This window comes from Egretta garzetta, unplaced genomic scaffold (genome assembly GCF_000687185.1).
Source record: "Egretta garzetta isolate BGI_Z169 unplaced genomic scaffold, ASM68718v1 scaffold333, whole genome shotgun sequence".
NCBI classification, from domain to species: domain Eukaryota; kingdom Metazoa; phylum Chordata; class Aves; order Pelecaniformes; family Ardeidae; genus Egretta; species Egretta garzetta.
The window spans coordinates 1674262-1696530 of NW_009259179.1; the positions used below are offsets into that span (position 1 = coordinate 1674262).

Below are 22269 nucleotides of genomic sequence, written 5' to 3' on the forward strand. Positions count from 1 at the left end.
CAGCTATACCAGCCAGTGAGCACCTTCACTGCTTACCACTGTGTCTGAGTTAGGGGGTTTTGCCAGAATATTTTGGGCTGTCAGGGGTCGTGTCTTTTGCCCCAACACGCGGACACAGATATGGCAATGTGGCCTGACCATGAGAGAATTGGCCAGGGTGCTTCCCCAGGGCTCCCCCTTGGTGGACCTCCCCTGTGAGAGCAGCAGGAAGGGAAGGAGTGTCACCCACTGCTAATAATGTGTCCAGTTGGTCAAGCTGAATGAGAAAGATGAACTCACATGCATCCAAATTCTCTCCTCAAATATGGAGGAGGGAATTTCATGCTGGCCATTAGTGAATTAAATGTTGTGTTTACCAAGATTTACCCATCTGTGGAGATAGCAATTGGGAGTGGCTGGGGATTTTTGGGGGGGAAATCAGGTCTTGGATTTTCCTTTTCTAGAAATAATGCCAAAAAAAAGGTTTTGAAAGTGTTGAAATTACATCTTGACACTTGACCCCTCTACCAATGTCTGCTTTATATTTAATTTATAATCCAACTATATATTTGCAGACCCAAAACCTAAATGAAACCATTTGAAATTATTTGAAGTGCAGTGTTTCAATTGACCTGATCTAATTTGGGGTTTATAAATTCACCAGGCTTCTTGAGATTAAAGTGTTCTGTCTTCACTTAAGTATGGAAACATTTTCAAGCCTCAAAAACTATCCCACAATGGGGAAAATGTCTCCTGCTCTGCTCTCCTCACAGTCTGGGGAAATGAAGGACGGAGTCACAAGATTGAGTGCAATTCTCTTACCACACTTTACTAAGTTACAGTTCAACTACAGTAGTTGACCATGTGCCTGTTTTTAGCACAACAGTCACTTTTGATTCCCGCAGCTAATACCATCTCTGCTGCACAGTCCCTCCAAAACATGTATTTCTTCTGCAGTGCTCGCGGAAAGTGAGTTCATGTCCCTGTGTATGAGTTGCCAATGTAATTTATTCCAGCAACTTCCCTCCCCTCTCCCAGCAAAATAAACTATACCATGCTCATGTCCCCGTGCGTGAGCTCTCCTCGATGTGCTGTTCAGAGTGCAGGAGAGATTATTTATGTTCATTAGAGCTCCAGATGAATTGCCAATACGTAAGAAGCAGTGACTAATCTCAGTGTGGCTTTTCTTCTGCGTTCATGGCTAGGTTGTTGTGGGAGGGTCCTTGTGCCGCACTGTATTGCGAATTACTGCTGTCACCCAAAACGTCGTTATGAGGGGTTATGATCTACGGCACTGGGGAAGCAGGATGAGCTGCAGCCCACAGGCTGTCACTGCAGCTCTGCTCACCGAAGCCATTTGCCAGCATTTCCATCTGGGAGGTGAAGTTTTCAGGAGGGGATTCAAACACTTCCCACTTCCAGTCTTCAATGGCTCTTGCACCCCAGAAGGCTTTCCCAGCAGTTTGGATTTTCACTTTGTGTCCCATGTTTAAACCTAACATCTGCAGAGCAACTCCCTTTGGCTTTCTGTGGTTTCTGAAGGGCCAAGTATTGCTACAGGGAGGCCCTCAAACAGCTCCCCCCCACCACTTGCTGTCAGATACTTGTTCCCAAGCAGCTTGTTCCCACTTTGCTGCTGACTGTGCTGTACATGTTTAAGTCTCTTAGTTTTTACTTGCAAGCTGATGCTTGATGTCCTTGTCATTTCGTTTGTTCTTTGCTTGTGTGTTAGTGTATCTTTGCTTGGGATTATTTTTCTTACTGACATATTGGGGTGCGTTATTCTCCTCAAGTGGGATTCTTTTTCTTTGCCACAGATGAGCAGTTCTCCCCTCAAGTGACGTGGACCTAGACTTGGCCTTTAACATTCAGCCAACCTTCCATTTAGAAATGGATGGTTCCTTCCCCATCCTTTTCAAACCCAAAACATTAGTTATATTTGGAGACGCAAGTGTCTCCAGAAAAGAAGGGCACTCCTTGTCTCATGGGAAAAGGATGGTAAACTTTCCCCTCGGCCCATGCTGGATTCGTGGTCTACATTCTTATGATGTGAATTTAACCACAGCCCCTAGGTCTGATGTTTCCTTGCTGGTTCTTATCTTTCTTCTCCTTGCCTTGCTTTGGCCCTCTGTGTAGCTCATCAGAGGCACTCATCTCTACCTGTTTATTACAGAGAGGGCTGGCAATGGTAGCTTGGGAGAAAAGAAAAACAGGTCTGTTAGTTTTTTCTTCATCTTGATTGGCTTTCTGAAGGCCTGAAAGCTCCAGGAGGTGCTAGGAGAGTTAGCTAAACTGTGAAAGAGAGCAAAATCATGAAGCCAAATTTATAATCCTACAGGGATGCTATTCCCATAATGTGCAGAAATACCTTTGTGCAGGTTGTTAGCTGCTGGGGCAGCATTTAGGCGTGTGGGATAACCTGATTAAAGAATCAAAGAAAACCCTGTTAGCTCCACAGGCCAAATCCTGCCTTACAGCAACCTGATGTCAAATGGGTGTGAATCAAGGAAGCTTTCCCTTTGGCATTTTCTGGTAACACCTTGAAGAGAAGGGTCTGAGCCAGAGTTCTAGCAAGGAAAGAGGCTTAAGCAAATATACTCCCAGACAGGGAGTGAGCTGGAGTCTGCAACTAATGACTTTGTTTTTCCTCACTGGTACAGACTTGGAAGGATGAAAAGAATAAATTTCTCAGGTCTGATTTTCAGGTTGTATAGAAGGTTTAATCAGGAGCTGGTTAATTTAAAATGCTTGTCTTACTTAGCTGCGAGAATGTCAAACAGTGTGACTGAGCTGAGATTTGGGAGCAGAAGATGTGTTTTCTGAAGGCATAATCCAGCAGTGTGATTACCTGCTGTCCTGGTCACTGCAAAACTCCCACCAAAGTCAGCGTTAACGCGAGATGTCAGACAAGATGATTGTAATGATCCCTTGTGGTCTTAAACTCTGTCTGTTGGAAACATCTGAGTAGGAGTTGTATCAGATCTGAAGTGAAAGCATTTCCAGGCCATGCTGTTTGGTGTTAAATCCCTTTGCAGAGTGGATTGCGGCTGTAGGTTTCTGCTCTGTTCACAGTACTGAGTAGCTCCGCGGTGCTGTCTGGAGCGCTGTTGCAGAGGCAGTGGTCACAGACCAGGGGAACTGCTTTGCAGATCCGCCCCCAACGTGTAGGTAAGCCATGGGCTCCTGGCCATGTTGTGAGTGCTCAATGCTTATCAGAATTCAAAAAGTGATCAGGAAAGTTCGTGGGAGAAACATCCACTTGAGGCAAAGTATGGAGAAGACAAGCTCTGGCTCAGGAAGTCCCTAAGCCAGAAATCACTGGAGGCTGGGAGCATATCCTAAGGAATTGCTGTGTTTTGCTTGCCCTGTTCTCATACCTTGGCCTCTGTTGTTGGCAACTGTTGGAAACGAAGCAAGTAGTGACTTGGTGAGGCAAACACTCCATACCTGTGCCTGTACAGAAGTTGTCATAGAAAATGCCTTACGAGTGGCACAATCTTCCATTGATGTCTGCAGCTATGCTGCGTTCCTTCCTTGGCAATACAGAGAACAGCGTGGATATGGACTGAGATGATGTGATCTGTTTATGCAAAGCAAAACGGTAAATTTGCCAGGTTATTTCTCCACAGAGAAAATTATTGACCTTGCTTTTTCTGGCATACCAGCTACTGTTATAATGATGATGATGGTGACAGCAACCTGACAGAAAGGCCAGCAATAATTCTTTCCTGCCCATTATTACAAGGCATAAAGCAAAATCCTGTCTGAAACCAACGTTAGTCTGGCTGTGCTCTCTTTACAAATGTGTGAGGCAGTTCTCATATGGGAGGACTTTTCATATCGACCTTTCCAAAAACAGCCCTTTTGATCTTCTGATATGAACCTGTGCATTTCTATGTTTGTATCTAACCAGTGATTTGCAGCCCAGAGATACGTCCGATTGCAAATATGTGAGTGTAGAAGTAACCTCTCTGAGCTCCTGGGTGATTCATCTCCTGACAATACATTTTGGCTGCACATGTAAGGGCTGGATCTTGCCCCTGAGAATATTGGCTCAAAGAAGCAATAACAATGTGGTCAGTCAAAGCACTACTTTCCCTGGGAATTTAGTTGCATGAGGAAGCAAAAGAACTTTAGCCTTCCTGTGTTTGTCAACATGATCTGCCTTCCAGCAGCTTTTTATATTTCTGTCCCATTAGATTTTTTACTTTTCTTTTCTCCCCTTCCTTATTTCTGTCTATCTTGATCATAATCTATATTGTAATCATAGACTTTCTATCTCATCCAAGATTCAAATGCTGGTTGATAACATTACTTGATAACTCCAGATGCATCAAGCAAGAGTAGTAGGTGAAGTTTGCTTTCCTAACATCCAGTGAAATGACCCAAATGATTGCCCCAGGTTTATTGTTTGCACCTGGGTGGGTTGCACTGTCCATTCATGACATGTGTCTTTCAGGTGCTTGGCTTGAAAGGATAAGTTGCGCAGTTGATGTCAAAAGGGCTGGTGTGGCTCAGACAACCACCTGAAGCAAAATTATCTTGGTATTTCTATAACTAACTGCAAGAGTGAGTGAGGGTTGAAATGAGATGAATCATTTGGTGGACCCTATGCCAAATCGGGGCGGGGGGGCTTGGCTCCAGCCCTTCAGGAGCAGGCCAGCATGTAAAACCTGTGCAGCAAGGATTGTGGGTTTAGAGCTGGCATTTCACAGTCATAATCTCAAGCATCATGGACCAGAGATAAATGAACAGTTTAAGTCATCCTGAACTCCTGTCCTTGCGATGCTTTCATGCAGACACTGCTTTACTCTCTCCCCAGACTCAACAGTGGTCTCCGTGGTGGGAGAGGTAGATCAAGTTTTTCTTACAAGGCAGATAAAGATCCTTTATGGGAGCTATACTGACAGAGCAGTTAGAGGGTCTCAAGCTCCAGGAGTTTGAGCTTCAGCTTTGCACTGCACATTGTGGAGATTGTCTCTCATCAACTCAGCTGCAAAATGTCATTCAGACTGGGCAGTCTGGAGGCAAAAACCCAGGAGTGCAGGCTGCCGTAACTTCCTTGTGTGCTTTTTTTGGCTACAGAAGCTGCAACATCTCGGATACACCCACCTGATGGTTTATCAGAATTGCTGAGAATAGCCTCTGGTTTGCGTTCTCACACTATACTAAAGACTTGACTCAAGCCCTGTGCCTGTGCTGTTATCATACCTGTTATTGACTGTACTGTGCTTATCTAGAAGACATTAAAAGAAAGTACCTAAAGCTTCTAAGTAGACCAGCAGCAGCCTCCAACCCAACTGACGTTTGTAAATGCCCTGCTGAGATGGCGTTCACATCTGCTGTGTATGTTTTGTTTGCAGAACACGCTGGAGCAATGCAGCGTCTGTGCAAAGCCCATCATGGAAAGGATCCTCCGAGCCACCGGGAAGGCCTACCATCCCCACTGCTTCACCTGCGTGATGTGCCATCGCAGCCTGGATGGGATCCCCTTCACTGTGGATGCCGGCGGAAATATCCACTGCATTGAGGATTTCCATAAGTATGTCCCAAGCTGCTCTCAGTGGCTTTGCTTATTGTCTTTCTCTTTTGTCCCTAAAAATCCTTCTTTTTTGTATTCTGAGTGTCCAAAGAGACCTGAACCCTCTGCCATTTCCTCCCAGGGCTCTGAAATAGTAGGCAGAGCTTTGCTCCAAGCAGGCATATCATGGCGTACAAGATAAATTGGTTAGGGGCCAGTGCTGCTTGATCTCAGTTTTGCTTAGATCTGAATTTATGGATAACCTCTGTGTTTCTCCATTTTAAATGCTCTGCATTCCCCCCACCTTCCCCTGCACTCAGCAGGTGCACATTTCTCCTCATTGCCTGTACCTGCGCTTCCACATCAGCGTCTCTCTCCTCCTTCCACTGAGCAATTAGAGAGGTCCTGTACTGTTGTGCTCTGCAGGTGTTTGCTTATCAGCTAGAGGGATCTAGGTGGCCACAGGATGCTCACAGCTCCTCTTGTTTCTACTTGCTAATTAGCTTTTTAAAGCTGCTAAAAACACAGCCCTGGTAATAATTTATAGTGAAACTGCTATTTAAAGTAAGTTGAAAGGTATAGTTGCAAGTAGCTTCTGTCACTGCCACGCAACCACCCCCATCATCACAAGTAATCTAGGGAAGACAGGTAGATATAATCAGAGCACAAATGTTTTCCCTGTATGGAAAAGACAGACACATTACACCCCTCAATTAAAAGAGAAAATCAATACTGACAAATGTGAGTTTACATCTCAACCATTTATCTCTTAATTTCTAAGGGGGTAGAATTAATTAGAGCCTAGTGACATCAGTGTGTGGGCCTGAAAGCTCAAAGAAGGAGGTTGACTTGACAGAAAGGGAAGCAGCCATGATCGACTAGCATGTTAAAATCCAATGTGAGGATGTTCCCTGTAGCTCAGATAGGCTGGGTTAATTGGCAGCTGCTGTGTTGCCTTGCTTTTCTGTGCCAGCAGTTGTGTGTAAGGTAAAATTTGGTCCCGAGCACAGGCCCAACAGAAGGCTTACGCACCACTCGGGCTCCTGAAGGGTTTCCCTCATACCCACTTACAATTTGGAGACTGGTCCTTCCCCAAGCCCCATGTGCCAAGGCCTCAGAAGCCTTCAGGAGAAAGGTTGGGAGCAAGAGCTGATGTCCCATGTTGAAGGCTTTTGGCAGTGACTGGACATGGACCTCAGGGCTTTGAGAGTGGTAAGTAGGAGGCTGTCAATCCAAGGAAAGGGCAAGAGTGAAAGATCGAGGGGAAGATGGCAGGAACGGCACAAGATCTAATCGTAGAATCATAGAATATCTTGAGTTGGAAGGGACCCATAAGGATCATAAAGTCCAACTCCCAGCTCCTCGCAGGAGCATAACTGTTATGTGACACTCGGAATGTCTTTGGCCAGCCGCTGGTTTAGCAGCACTTCAGCCAGCCCAGTTTTAATTGATCAGGGATGGCATGTCCTCCTGGTCTGGAGGTTGAGTGCTCTGTATCTTGCGCATCCTCTTGATAACAGAACTGAACCTGATGCTCACACTGTCCCTTAGCTACCCCCTGAGCTTGGGTCCCACAGTGGCACATCCACATCCCCTGAAATCTGCAGGAGTCATTTCTGGGTCCTGGGAGTTAATATTTGGCTCATAATGAACTACCTACCCACAGTGGCCTGGACAGAGAAATGCTGAAGTACTTTTAAGCATCACATTTGAGCTAAATGGCACAAGGAAGCGCTTGCATGAAGCAGCATATAATTAACTGCGATTACAGCTCCGGTCATATCATGATCCATTTAAGTTATTTTTCAGAGCACTCACTATAGCCACTGTTTAATTCATTTTTTCGTTAGATCGCAGCTATACAGACATCTTTCATCTGCTGACAGTGAAATTAATATTTTTCTTTATTCCTAGGACAGATAGATTTTTTTTTTTTTTTTCTTTTCTAAGCTAGTTAATTCTGAGGTGGTTCATGTGACAGGCTGGGTGGCAGAGCCAATCTTTCCTAGGCATTTCAGAAGAGAAGGGCCTTTGATCTCCTCATGTTCTGATGTTTGCCATAAGCATTGCCCTCTGTCACTCCATAGGCTGTGACCCCGGCTCACATTACATGGCAGCAGATTCTGTAGGTACAAGTTTCTTTTTTTGTGAGCAGAATTTCCAGCCAGGGAATTGGTACCCGTAGGTTTTGAACCAAAACAGCAAATAATGATTCAGCATAGGCTAAATGTTCTCAAGCATCTCCACCTGCTTGGGAGCAGAGATGGTCACTTCTCATGGGTAACTGGGGGGAGCAAAACCAGAGCTAATGCAGAACATATGTGAATTAGGCAGACAGGCATACAGTGGGCACTACAAGGGGAAAAAGAAAGGTCTGTGCTCCTCTTGATCCCTGACCTGACTAAGCCAGGTCCCTTCATGCAGCAAATGGTTGTCACCATACAACTCTGACTCAGGCTGACTGTGGAAGAGAGAGTGTCGGTGTCTCTGCACCCAGACCTGTTCCCTTTTAAGCCTGGGCAACCCACTAATAGGTAACTGAGAGTTGGTTTTAGCTAGAAAATGCAGCTAGTCAAAATTGCCCTGAGGCTTCTTGTTTGAGAGCGAGCACAGCCAGGAGCATGCTCCTGTGTGCATAAGTGGGTAAGATGGCTCAGAAGTTTAAAATGGATGGGATAAACCTCAACAAATTAGCGTAGTGTAAGGCAAATCGTTTTACTATCTCTATTAAGACTTTTCACCTATTTGTTCCAAGCTCCAATTTTTAATATTTTTATATTTATTTCAAGAGATGCTCTTGAAGCAGATCCTAGTCATCTTTCTAACCTTAGGAATTGCATGGACTTTCTTAGAGTTAGGCTGGGGGCTGCAGCAGTGCATAGGTGCCAACGATTGTGGGTCATTCAACAGGCACTTTAGTTGTTAATTAGGGCAAGCAGAATATGCTTTGCTGCCTGTCAGATATTCTTGAAGTCCTCTCCTAACAGTCTGCAAAATGCTTTTTAATAGCCTGCAAGCGTGAAGTTGCATTGTAAGACCAAAGTGCTCCTTCCTGTCTTCTTTCCAAGGAGGCAGCTGTGCAAAGCTGCAAACCATGACACATGTGTACATATACGTGTGTGTGTTTGTACAAATGCACACATTTCTGGCTTGCTGCTGCAGCTAACAAAAACTTTCACTCTGAGTTTGAGAATGACTGGGACAGTCTCTTCTTTCTCCAGGAAATTTGCACCGAGATGTTCAGTGTGTAAGGAGCCCATCATGCCGGCCCCAGGACAAGAGGAGACTGTACGCATTGTCGCCTTGGATCGTGACTTCCATGTCCAGTGCTACCGGTGTGAGGTTAGTATTCTAATCATGTGAAGGACAGAAAGCAAAGGTTGGCTTAATTTCATCACTGCCTCGTGTTATACACACGACAGGCATACCCTATTGTAACACTGGCTCTACAATCAAATTACTTCATTGACTTCAGCATGCGAGGAATTTTTCCTCATTTATATTGGCGCAAATGAGAAGAAAATCAGGTCCCTTGTTTATAACAGGTTCATTAGGAGAGCAAGAGAATGTGACTCAGGTAATTAGAGCTTAATATTTGAGAACATCGTAAATTATAGCTTGGACACAAACGTTGCTCATGTTTATGGTCTTAAAATGAAAGCTAATGCGTATTAGAATTTGAGCAAGATTGTACAGGAAACTCAACATATGGCTCTGGGTTGAAGAATTTTAATGGACACATAAACATGATCATTCTTGTTCTGTGCAATGCTTTTTGTGGTACTTTCCTGTTCAGTTTCATTATGCACTTCATATAATTTTGATGGTAAGAATCTGAAGACAGAGAAGAAAAATCACCTTAAAGCAATTAACATGTGGGAACAGCTGTGTTAGGGAACCTTCAAGAATTCTTCAATGCAAGCGTTATTTGTTGGATAATACATCAGCCAGATGGCAGGGTAAGAAAATGACACCAAATGTATTTCTTATCACAGTTGCAGGCTTTAGTAACTTTAACCAGAAAGAAGGATGGACTAAGGCTTAAAGGTCTAGGCTGAGATGTGAGGCATCTGGTTCACTTCTCAATCTGACCTTGGCTTCCAGGGTACATATCAGCCCATTACTTAGGCCCAATTTTTTAAAGACTCTAGGACATTCCTATACTAAATTGTGTAGAGCCCATGCTGGCTGCTGAGATACCTAGGCTTCACGCACATGAACGTCAGAAGTAGATGCAGTGGGAGCCCAGGGCACAGACACTCACTCAGCTTTGATCTCTGTGTGCCTCAACTCTCTCAAAAGAAACAAGAATTATGTTCCTCTGTCCACCACTTGCATGCCAGGTGTATTTACAAACACAGGTTTATGACAAAGAGGCATGGCCTCTAAGCAAGCCATAATCCCTTCACCACAGCTCCATCAGTAGTCTTTGGCCAAGTGATTGCCTGATCACCCAGTGAGGGATAATTCCCAACTTTCCTAGCAGCTAAACTTAGCCCTGCATACTTGGAGGCTGAGGTCTCTGGAGCAGGTTTTGGGCCTTTTAAGTGGGGCTTCCATGTGCCTGTCTCAGTGACACCCTCCTTTCAGCCACAACCTTTTGGCCAATTGCAATACAAACACAGGTGACAGTTCTGGTAAAGGGAGACAGACAGGGAGTTTGCTTAGCTGTCACCCCTGGAATGGATGCTATATCTTTGTGGCATTAACTCTTCTGAAGGAGATTACCTGTAGTCTGATATTGGTACCAAACTTCCTTCCCCAGGGATGCTGCTTTTTTATCCTTTTTTGCATTAATAAATATGTGCTTAAGTTTGATGTTTTCTCTGATGCTAAAGACTTTTCCTTCCTCAGAAATGTGAAGGGAATAATCTCCTTTTATTTTCAATTGGATTAAATTCAGCAGAGAGCTTGGGAACCCATCTTCTCTGCAGCATTGTCTCTTATCAGGAAATGGCTTAATCATGAAAGACATCACGTACCTCAGCTTCATGCTTTACGCTGACTCAGGCTGGATCCTGTTACAAGGTGGAGAGCGAGGAGAGAATTTCTTTGACTAATAGATTCTTCCATTAATCTTGTTCTTCTTTCTCATTTACTTCCCCCTTTCTGTCTACCTCTTTTCTAGGACTGTGGCGGCCTCCTGTCTGAAGGGGACAATCAGGGCTGTTACCCTCTGGACGGGCACATCCTTTGCAAGACCTGCAACTCTGCTCGGATCCAGGCTCTAACTGCCAAGGCCAGCACTGATCTCTGAGTATCGACTGTGACCCTCCCCAGGATGCCTGTTGGGGGATATTGCACAAGCTTTGCATGATTTCTTTCCAGCCTAGGGTCTGAATCTCTGTGTTTTTTTTTTAAAAAAAAAAAAAAAAAAGTAAAACTGGAAGGCCTTGGAACAAGAGGGCAGTTTCAGAGAGGCCGTGTTCAGACTGCCCATGACAGGCACCTGATTTAGATGTGACTTTTCAGGAGGGTGGTGAGTGAGTCAGACCACTGCTGCCTCTGCAGCTGATGGAGATAAGTGGTCACAGCACCTAAGTTATCTGCCTGTAGAAGGAGGTCTGGACATGGTCCTAACTATACTTGTGTTTGGTTCCTGTCTCTTAAGAAGTACATGAAGGTAGAAGGTGAGAGATGGCTGAGCTAGTTCTCTCTCCCAAGTTAGTTTGAGAACCTGACCAGCTCTCATTGAAGTCCAGGGGAACTTCCCTTTGACTTCAGTAGGATCTGCATCACCAGCAGAAGTAGCTCCACTGCCCTTGAAGGTGTTGAGAGCAGACCCAGCACTCCTCTCATCACAACACAGACAATGCCACTTCAACTGCACTGCACCTGAGAGTGTAGGTGTGACCTTGCATCCTTGGGATACAGATTTGTTTTTTTCTTAGGCCCTTACTTGTCTCCATTCCCTTCCAGTTCAATAGAGATTTTCTTTTTCTTATGAAATTGTATTTTGCTATTGCATAAATTTATTCAGTAGTGATGCTTCCAATCCACAATGTATGAGCAAGCACAGAAAGATATGAGCTTGCACACACTGTACACTACACACACTACACACACAGAATGTGCTTTTGATTTACCAGCGGTATAAGCTGATCATGTCCGTTGAGAAGGTCTTTCAAGGATGTGGGGCTGGAAACACATTTTTAAAATCCCAGTGGTTAAAAAAAAAAGACTACATAGAACTGCAGTGCAAAGCGATGCTCAAAAAAATCTTATGCCACTCTTTCACACACCCCAGTCTAGTGGGACTACTGGCAGTGTTGGTTTCTGGGTAGACGTTTAAGCAATAGAGTCTTGTTCCATCTCCTGTTTATTGCAAAGGGAGGATTTTCCTTCAACTATAACAGGGATTGAATCAAGCCTTGGGATATACATTTCTCTGGTGTTAACGTGCGTGATCTGGAGTTCTCATTAAAAAAATTAAGGATCTTATTTCAGCAACAGCAAAAAGGATCCTCCTAAATACATGCTGTTGTTCAGTTTGTATCTTAAGAAAGCTAAAAGAAGGTATTAAAACCCTTCTCTGTGCTATTCCAAAAAGTAATCATTTTTTTTTTCCTCTTTCATTTTCATCCTAGCCTCTTATAACATCCCTTTGGTGAAATGTCTTTGCAGGAGAGTGCTAGGCCAGCAGCAGCATTTTCATCTTCTGTCCAGAATTAATACTTATGCCAAGGTAAATAAAAGCTGGGCACAGATTATCTTTTTTTTTTCCTCATGTTGGTGGGGTTGTTTTTAGTTTGGTTAATTAAAAAAAAAATTAGAAATCCACAGCATTCTGAGCAGCTATAATATTCATGTTCATGAAACCCATAATAACTAAGGTGCAAATTACATAGTGAGGGAATAATTTTCATATCACTGAATTGACATTAATATCTTATTTGCAGATGTAATCAAAGAAAATACCTTTCTTTGCACTTAACAAATTAAGAAGCAGAACTGAAACAGTTGCAGGCTGATTGACCATATAAGTGACAAACTGGCACTCTTCAAGAGTAAATTATAAGAATTTTTTTCACGCACCCACTGAAAAACAATAAGAATGTGGTGCTTTCATCTTTATTCTCCCTAACAGAAGCCTGATATAATTATACCCACTAATGCTAAAAAGGAAAGAAAAGTTAGATGAGCTAGACCGATAGGAAACAAAGACGAAAAAATGAGATACTCACTGCAGCTCCTGCAAATGGCGCATTTCCTTTCAGTTTAGCACTAACCTTTATGGAAGAGCACTGTGAAATTTAATAGCTTTAGCTGTATACAGTAAATTCAAATACAGAAATACCAGTCTGAAACCTCTGTTCCTTACACGGTTTATATGCTGGCAAACTCCACTGGTGTCAGGGAAGATTCCCAAAATTCACAGCTCAGAATGAATCCTTCTTTGTAGAAGGGTGGCATCATTAAGCAAAAGAAATCGTTCTCTACCATAGTGGCTGTGCTGAAGCAGTAGACTTCTACCCTGGCCTTCAAGAATTTTACTGCCTCAGACATAAACATATTTTTTTGCACTGTGACTCCTGCCAGATTCCATCTGGGATCCTGGTTCCTGAACTGTGGCACGTAAGGTACTTCTGAGCTCGCTTCTTTACATGTAGTCTGCACCACCACCAGTCAGACAAACCTCGCAACTATTGAGCAAATCTCGTTTGAAGTAACCCTACAAAAACACGGGAGGTCAGAGCTGGGGTTGCTGGCACTATTGTATCCCTGTGGAGGATTTTACATCTCTGCAAGCACTCGGTTGCCATTCATCAGGCAACAAATGTAGCTCTGATCTTCCTTATTCTTGTTAGTGTTAAATCAAGTGGCTGACAAGACTATCCAGAGTAACACTGGGGTAATTGATGGGAATGAGCTATTGCACCTTCCTGCAGAACATGGCCTAGACTAAGGAGGACCAAAGTCCAGAGCCTTTGGGCAGTTTATGGCCCTGCCATACGCTGGACTTGGAGCAAGTCATGTGGCTTCTCGTCTTCTGCCCTCTGCATGAGAGGGCTTCTTTCCAGCTTCCCAGGGACGTTATGGGAATTTAACTAATCACAGATTGGCCCAAACTACTGATTTTTGGAGTTCTGTCTTCTCTTTCCAGAAAAGCTTGCTGGTATGTAGGTTTGGGATTCCAGCCCGTTTCAAAGCTAAGGGCCAGCCAGGAGATCTAGATCTGAATCCTCTGTGTTATTAGGGTGCTGTGGTGAGTTGGGCTGGCGTGCAGGGAGGCGAGAGCCAAACTTTTCAAGCATTAAATACTCCATGGATGGAAGGTGTTTGACAAAGATTGATATTTGAAGTACTGTGGCCTGACACAGCTGGGCAAAGGTATTATCACGCTTTTGTTTTCACCCCTGAAACACCAAAGCCATCTGCCTGTTGGAAGGAGTGAGCTTCCAAAACACTTTTCTTTGTTTTCTGTAATGCATGCGGTTTTGGCTTCTAAAATTGCTATAAATATATTCAGAATATATTGCATAAATGTATATACATCACAGAGGCTCTCATCACTCACATGTGTATGGAAATCTCCCCTCCGATGCTTCAGGATTTAATTAGGAAATGCTGGTGGACTTATCTCAATAGTACTGCAATTAAGAACCACTGGGATATTGCTTCATCACAATATTTATCACATATTTATAATATATCCTGTTTTATCTGTTCCAAAGAAGGAGTCTTTTTGCCAAAGAGACCTTGCTTTTCTTAAGGTGCACTTCTTAGCTATGACAAAAATTCACATTCTCTGTGGCTGTGGTAATGTCCAAACTGTTCCTTTCGGAGAGAATTGGAAGATCACACAGACTTTTCTCTTCAGGTCTGCAGAGTTTTTGCATACGCTGCTTTGGCTTTGTCTAGCGTTTATTGGCAAGTAGGGCCTGATCCCACGATTTGTGTGGCCAGACAGGGCCCAGGAGGGTCTGTGATCAGGTTCTAATTTAGCAAAATACTTAAGCCCATGGGGTTTGTTTAAGCACAGGCTTAAAGCCATTGCATGGTGTGACATAAGCCATGGATATGCAGTCACTAATACCAGACTGATTCTGTATCACCCAGACATACACATTTGATCTGGGTAGGATTGGGGGCACAGTCAAATTTCTGTCAAATTACCCAGAACGCGTGGAATGTCTCCTGTGTTGCCCTTATGCCAGCTGCAGGAGGGCACCTGGTGACTGATCCAACGTAGCATTTGGACAACAGGAGGGTGAGTTATTACAAGATCAGTGCTTCGTGTCGAGTGGCTGTGGCACTTTCCATATGTCACAAGTAGCCCTACAGCCAGATTTACTGTATCTTTGAACCGTGGCTTTAAAACTGTCTACTTAAACTTTCTCCAGAAGATTGGGTTGCCTTGGTTACAACCCCATCCTTAAGCGTTTCCCCAAGGCTAACAGCAGTATTTTGTGAATGTGATGGGTTTATTGTCACTCATTTTAATCATTGCCTGAATGTTGCTTTTAAAAACAGAAAGCAACACCATTGCCTTAGCTTATCAGATAATGCACCTTTAATTTTGTTTTTGTAATATTTTAATTCTTAGATTTTTATCACGGCTGTGAAACACTTGGGTAATGACTTAATCATAGAGGTGTGGGAGTACCAAAGTGTTTATCATAGTGAACTCTACACAACGGCGTTCATTCTGATGGCAGGAGCAAGACTTTCATGAGACACAGGCCTTAAGCTGACTTTCTGCCTATCAGCAAAATGTGCCTGAGAAGAATGAGAAAAAAGTGTCTTTTAGAGAAAGGGCGGTTGTTGAAGAGAATATGCAACAAGTCATACTGAAATCTCTTTGAACCTCTTGTGGCTGCTGCCTGGCCACAGTCAGCCAAGCCTAGCTTAGTTTTGATAAATCCTGGTACCTTTTGATTTTGAGAAAGTCCAGCAGCCAAGGGGTAACAGGACCCAAGAGAAGGTCCTTGAGGGAAATTCTGTGTCTTTGCCCTCCTCCAGCATCAGACATAAATGTTAGACACCCTGGTGCTTCAGCTGAATGGCGCAGAAAGGATTTGAGTTTGTAACTGTTTTCTGTTGATAGCCGGTTCCTGCGGTGGTTCATCATGTTGATTTGCTATTTGTTTTCCGAGTTGGGTTGACTACATCTTATATTGACTTCGATGCTGTAAGTCAGGGCGAGCAGGGAGAGATGTGCTGAAGAATCTCACTGTGGTGAAATTCCCATGAGGAAACACTAGTGATGGTAACCGAGGGTTTGTTGCCAAAGGATAGCAGGGACTACTGAGTACTATCGAGAGGTTAGTAAAGTATAAACTAAGAGTGAGCTGTGACAACACTATTTCCAGGAGAGCTGGTCACAATTTTTACACTAAATTCTGTGATGTCAGAAGGGCCGGTATTTTTAATGAGATAATCTCATATTGTCTCATTTTGCAATGTTATCCACAACCGTTTCTTTTCTTGCTATTATAATTAAAACCATGTTGAATTTTTATCTAAATAAATTTCAGAATTCTTAGCAAATATTTTCTTTTCTCAAAAACCCATGTCTTCTCAGTTTTTTGTAGTTTTGGGTTTCTTCTGCTGGTAAATTAGAGTTTCTGTGACGATTTTGAAAACTTCTTTGGATAAAAATTCTATTTAAACACAAGCACATGTGTTCTTGGGAAATGGTTCAGTATTGGACCTGGCGAAATAAAAAAAGCTTTGAAACATTTCAGAAGATATTTTTTCCCTATTTTTAACTAGTTTTGCTAACTTTGAAGTCACTGTTTCCTTTGTTAGAACAATCCAAATAATGTGACTCTTCTTAAAATAACAGTGTTACTTCTGTTGGGTTCATTTTTATTTCCTGTCTTAAAGCCATGGAGTGTCTGGCTATGGACAATGCTAGGGTCTTGTTCTGTAGAAATTGCAATTTTCTTCGTTGGGTTGGTATTTTTTTTTTCCCCCTGAAATTACTGAAGAATGTAAGCACATTATGGGAACTGCTGGGAAGATCAAGAGATACTTGATTGAACTTCATCTCCACATACCCTTCTGGGCTTGGGAATGCCATTTCTCCTTAAATATTTCTAGAAATACTACCTGGCTTCTTCAGCATTTCAATTTTGAATTTGCAACAGTCGATTGCCTGACTGGCATTTGGAGCATGAGAGAGAGTAGACTTTAAACTTGTGAAATTATAACATTCACCCAGCATCTAAAAATCTAAGGAAAAAACCATAACCTTGGTATGTTTCCTGGTGGATGCTGGGAACAGCTCTCATGTCAGCCTGGAAATTCTCTGCCGTGATCTAAAAAAACACTAAGCTCAAACGCTTGCAGACCGCTCTGGCTCATGCACTCACACGCACACAGAAGGTGGTTGTGGGGCTACAGCTAAGTGGAAATGCAGGCTGCAATACTGAGCGTTGCTACTTAACCCCCACTGGGCTTTACTCCTGGCTATGTGTTCCTGCTCTCTTTGGCTTCACGTTACGCATGGAAGCAATGGGGCTGATCACTGGTATCAAGAGCACTCGGTTCAAACTTTTTTTAAAATTTTGCTGTTCGTGCACATTTCTCATTATACCTAGATTCTTTAGAAAATGAGGAAGGAAACAGAAGCCCCAGGCGGTGGCATTACCTTTACATTTCCAGGGGCCAGAGTCCCTCGCTCGGAACATGACCCTTGGGGTGTCTCTACTTCTTTGCCTCTGCCTCCCTTCATCCGCAAGCAGCTCTCTTACCCACTTTTTCCATTTGCTCAACGTGCACTCATCTTTGCAGTGAAGATGTTATGTTACTTACTTGACAGAGGTATTGTGAGTCTTAGCTAGTAGTCGGAAAAACTTTTCCAGATCTTTAATCAAGTAGTTTTGTGCATCCATAGTATCAGTGGCCTGCCACATGGATATCAAAGAGAATGATTATAATTATTGCTTTTAAAATTATTATGAAATTGTGCCTTACTTTTTCAGTCATATTTAACCATGTAATTTAGAACCACATGATTGCAGGGATTTATCATGAAGAAATTTGTTTGAAGGATAGTTTGTTTTTAAGTATTTTTTTCTCCAAAAATGAATTTATTAGGTTTTCCTCTTTTATTTTTTCCTCCAGTTTTATTCCTTTAGTATGTTTGTGTAAAAGGGCAGCCAGAATTTGCATTCGTGAGAGACAGAAGGTTTTATTTGGTCTTGTATGTAGAGCTTTCATTTTCTTTTATGTTCCTTCAGGAAAATTCCTCTCTGCCCGATTACTCATACTTAGATGTCTTTAAGTGCAGGCTGACCAGTAAGGGGGTTTTGTCGTTGAATTTAGTGTGTGGTTTGCTTCATGGGTTGGGGTTTTTTTAAATAACCAGATATGGGGTACTGAGGAGGCATTGCGTATTAATGCAGAATATTAATGCTAATTTTCATAGAAAAGACAAAATTCGAGTCTTCCCTTGTCTCCAGTGCAGCTTTGTTACTGTTTTGTGTACAACACTAATATTAAGCCAGACCGTAAAGGCAAAATACTCAGTGACCTACTTCCATTCACCAGCAAGAACCCTTTGTCAGCTGACTCCTGTTTGTTTGTTCATTTTTAAATGTCGGATTATAGAATGAGCATCTCCTAAAGATGAAAGAAAACACTGTTTTCATGTGCAGGAAATTTGGGGTTGCGGTAACAGAACATTTTCTTTGTGAATTTGGATGTCATGGTGTTTTAAGCTCCTGCCTGGAGACTGTATCAATTTGGCCTCTCATCCAGTTCCTCTCACTGGTGCTCCTGAAAGGCTGCAGCCCTGCAAAAGCTCGTGCAGCATTTTTGGCTGCCTTCCCTTGCTCCCATGTGGTACATATTTGCACAATTTAACTGAGCTTTTCTTTCTGCTGAAGGTCAGATGCAAGCGATATGAAACACTAAACTTTATAAACAAGCAAAGCCATTTCAACCACAGCATTTTGGACTAGAATGGATTTTTAGGTGGCGCACTGTCTGCTGGCCTCTGGAGAGGGGATCCTGAGACTACATTGGACTGGAACAGGATGCAAAGCCACAAGCCTTGGTTTTTTTAATAAACTACTTACTGTAATGCAGCTACACAGTTTCAGCCTCACACTTCAGAAGAAGCTTCCAGCAGCAATGCACGTACAGGCACTTTCTCTCTTGCAGAAAGTGAAACTTTCCCAACCAGAGTAAATTTAACTTATTGCATAAGATGCTGGAAGGTTTTTTTTTTTCCTTGGGATTCTCACTGTAACCTCTATGTGCAGAGGATGAATAGCTTTTCTTCTCTCCCCCCCCCCTTTTTTTTTTTTGACAAGATTAGATGTTGCATATTGATGAGCTAGCATTTCAAAGGTCCGTGGGGCTTTGGAACGTATTAAGAATCTCTGAAGTTTAATATTCACCATGTTTTAAATATTCAGAAGGAAAAATCTGCATAAAATGGCTTTTGATAAATACATTCTAGGGATTCTTTCTTTCTATCTTACACAAGCGTTGTGGGGATTGTGGCTGTGCCAGTTTTGTTCCAAAGTGTCTTTTGTTTCAGTGTTTCAGGACCATTTTGATCCCATTTGTATGCCCGGTGCTTGTCCTGAAGTCTTTTATGGTTTCTCCTGGAACTGTACAGCAGGCAGGTGGATGTGACCAAGGCAAAGGCAGAGGCGAGCAGCGTAACTCCTGACTGTCTGCTTGACTGCTCCCCTTTTTATGAGAGCTGGGCATGTCCAGCCTCTTTCTGTGCCTGCTTTTTGTGATGCAGGTTGGGATTAGCCCAGTGGTTGGGCCTGGCTGAGATCTTTCTGCCAAGGTGCTCCACACCAGTGGGGATTTGAGAACGGAGAGGGCAAGATCCCGGGTCCAGGAGCAAAGCAAAGTGCCATTCAGTGCATCTCGGATCTCACAGGGTAATTTCCCCTTTCCTCTTTGTAAGAGTCTCGGCAGTAAGAGAAGTGCTTTTAGGAGAAATCCTCCCTTGGGGATGCCCTATTTCCCATGCCGTTGAAAATCCGTTGAAAAATTGAAGCTTTAGATGAGGAGGATCGGTTACGGGCTGCAAACACGCAGCTATTTTACTGTATTACTAACTCTCTTGTTTGCCTTACACTTGACGTCCCATGGTACATATCACAGTGTGCGGGACAGCTTCTTTGGTCCTGCTCACACACAGGCTTGACTTTGTCATGCCAGTCCCTGTTGAATCAGCGCCTGGTACTTGTTCTCAGGACCGCTCTGGCTCGGCCAAGGGCATCTCATGCTCCTATGCAAAACGTGGTGCTTTCAGGTTTTGGCTTACAAATAATGCAGCCCTTTCAAACTCACCTTTCCCCTCTCATGTATTCCTGACAGAAGTAGGATTTTAAATATTTCATAGCATTCTTCTTTCTTCTTCCTTTTTGCCAGATGCCTTGAAAACATTGTCAGATTACAATCTGGGTGGGGGTTTTCAGGATCGATTTCCTTTCCTTCTTGATTGCATGGTGTAGGTTTGCAATGAGGGTTTTTTCCTTTTTTCTTTCTTCTCTTTTTTTTCTTTTTCCAGTCTTGCAGAACAGATGCCTTCAGTTTATGCAGTGAAAGATTGGCTATGATTAGAGCTAATCCAGGATGGCAGGATTGGACCCCCACAGTGAAAGCTAGAAAAGTGATTGCAAAAGTATTCTGTTTCTCCTTTATTAATTACACAGGAAGTTTCCACCGAAGGCTCGTGTAGCACAACTGGCCTATGTAATAAGTATCAGGGCCTGTAATTACAGTCTGTCTTCTGATCCTATCTGTGCTCTGGCTTTCTAGGCACTGCAGTTCTATTTACATCTGTGTCTTTGTCACCTTTTAAATTTTTGATTGGTCACTACGGGAAGAAGAGGATAAGCCGTGAGCCCTGCAGAGGTGCAGCAAGTCTAAACAAGGGAGTCCTCCTCCTTCTCAGGTATCCACCTGATTTGGGATACAGAACAGAGCATGGGGAATAGGGGGGATTCTCCCAGCCATGCACCGGAGTGGGCTGCATGCCAACTGCGTGTCTTTCAAGATCGTGAGGTCTTTGTAGGACTGGAAATTTGAACTTTTTACAGGTCATAACTAGCATACTGCCTGGTGAGGGAGTTGATACATCAGCATTTCTTTGTTCAGAGTAGTTTCTACAAGATTTGACCTTTCTTTTCTGTAAGATTCAGGGGTTTATGGTTGCAAAGAGATCCTTCCACATATGGCACAAGAGGGCTTTTGGCATCATGCAGAGAAGCTGGGCTACAAATCCTGGTATCAATGGTAAAGCAAGAGTCATTTGGGTGGAAGGAGGAAGGCAGTGATTTACACGTAGTTCAGTACCAGGTTCACCAGCTCGGAGCAGCAACGAGCGCAGCCTCAGGCAGATCAGTGCACTGGGGTGTCAATCCAGAGACCTGGCAATGAGTAAATGGGCTCCTTGTGAAAATACTCAGTGCCCATCAGCCTGGCAGTAATCTCTTGTCTCTTTGGAAACATGCACTAAAGTTAGGGTAAAACTACAGAATGGTGCCCCTCAGTCTTTTTTTTTTTTTTTTTTTTCCAAGGCATAGTTCCAGTGCTGTGTTTGATCAAGAGGAACGAAAGCCATTGTGCAAATACTATACAAATACTATGCTCTATGCAAAAAAATACTAACAATCCACTACGGATACTTTTAATGTCCATTAAACTGTTATGCAAATTGTCCCTTTTCTGCAGCTTGCACTGTTATTTAATTATTTTTGGTCTGACCTCTGTTAAAAAAAAAAAAAACCTCAATTATTTTTTAATTTTTTTCTAACTCTACTTCTAAGAAAGTTGATGCTTTAAAAGAAAAAAAACTTACTTTCAAACATGGGTTTTTCAGGCTTCGAAATTAATAATTTCTACACCTGACCCAGTTCCTGCAGCTGCCAAAAATGAAAAGAGAAAGCTATTTAAATTTCTCATAGAACCATTTATCTCTTAAAATATGCCAAGGCAATTTGAGGTGGGGGTGGAGACTCAGCTATTTATCTCAGCAGCTTGATTTTTCTCTTTATGTTTCTAACTGTCAGGGGAAAAAAAACGGTAGGAAGCTATTCTTGGGCTATTATTGATGTATTGTGTTGCCATTATGCAGGATGTCTGCTTTGCTATATACGGAAGGACATTAATAATAGCCATCCCCCCTGCCCCCACCCTCGGTTCCTCTTTGGGAAGATAGGGTTTAAACTGGAGCATCTGCCATGTTCAAATTGCTGCTCCCTCCTCCCCTTTCCCCCAATTCATTCCCAAACTAGTTTTGGGAACAGGGCTAAGGGAATAAGGAAACAGGTTATGTTTGCTGTTTTTCTGCCTACTCGTGTGGTTGCTCCAGGCAAGTCATTTCCATGCCATGTACCTGTCTACCCTCTTCCTTCCCATGTATTGCCCCTCCTTTCATTTTAAGTTCATCAGTGCAAAAAAAAAAAAAAAAAAAAAAAAAAAACCAAAACACCCTGTCTCTGTCTCACAGGGGCTGGCTGGCAGAACTGGCTCAGCAACAGACCTCTGATTTGTTATTACCCAGCATTTCATACCCAGAAACACTGGTTTCTTCATTATTTCCCCTAAGTAAGAAAATGTATTCCTGTTCCCATCCCTCCTACCCCAGGTTTAAAACGTTGTTATGAAATGTTAAAGGGTCCATCCGCTTGTTTAAAGATTCGGATGCTTGTTTTATTTTTGGAAGCAGAGTGTATGGTGAACAGGAATAGTTTGATGTTTAAAAAAATAGCCCCACTTCAGCGTTCCCCTGAAGTGCGGGAAGTCCTGTCTCCGCAGGTCTGTGCCAGCAGCGTGACAGCCCAGAG

General features: G+C 43.1%; 1 protein-coding gene across 1 annotated transcript in view; it reads left to right on the forward strand.

Annotated features, from left to right (window-relative positions):
- LOC104123373 (LIM domain containing preferred translocation partner in lipoma) overlaps window positions 1-21884 on the forward strand; it is a 337288-nt gene extending 315404 nt beyond the window's left edge. Inside the window, exons 12-14 of the mRNA XM_035891237.1 lie at window positions 5343-5521; window positions 8722-8842; window positions 10629-21884. Coding sequence (XP_035747130.1) covers window positions 5343-5521; window positions 8722-8842; window positions 10629-10757 — 429 coding nt within the window. The 3' untranslated portion in view covers window positions 10758-21884. The remainder of the gene's footprint in view (window positions 1-5342; window positions 5522-8721; window positions 8843-10628) is intronic.
- The last annotated feature ends 385 nt before the right edge of the window (window positions 21885-22269 follow it).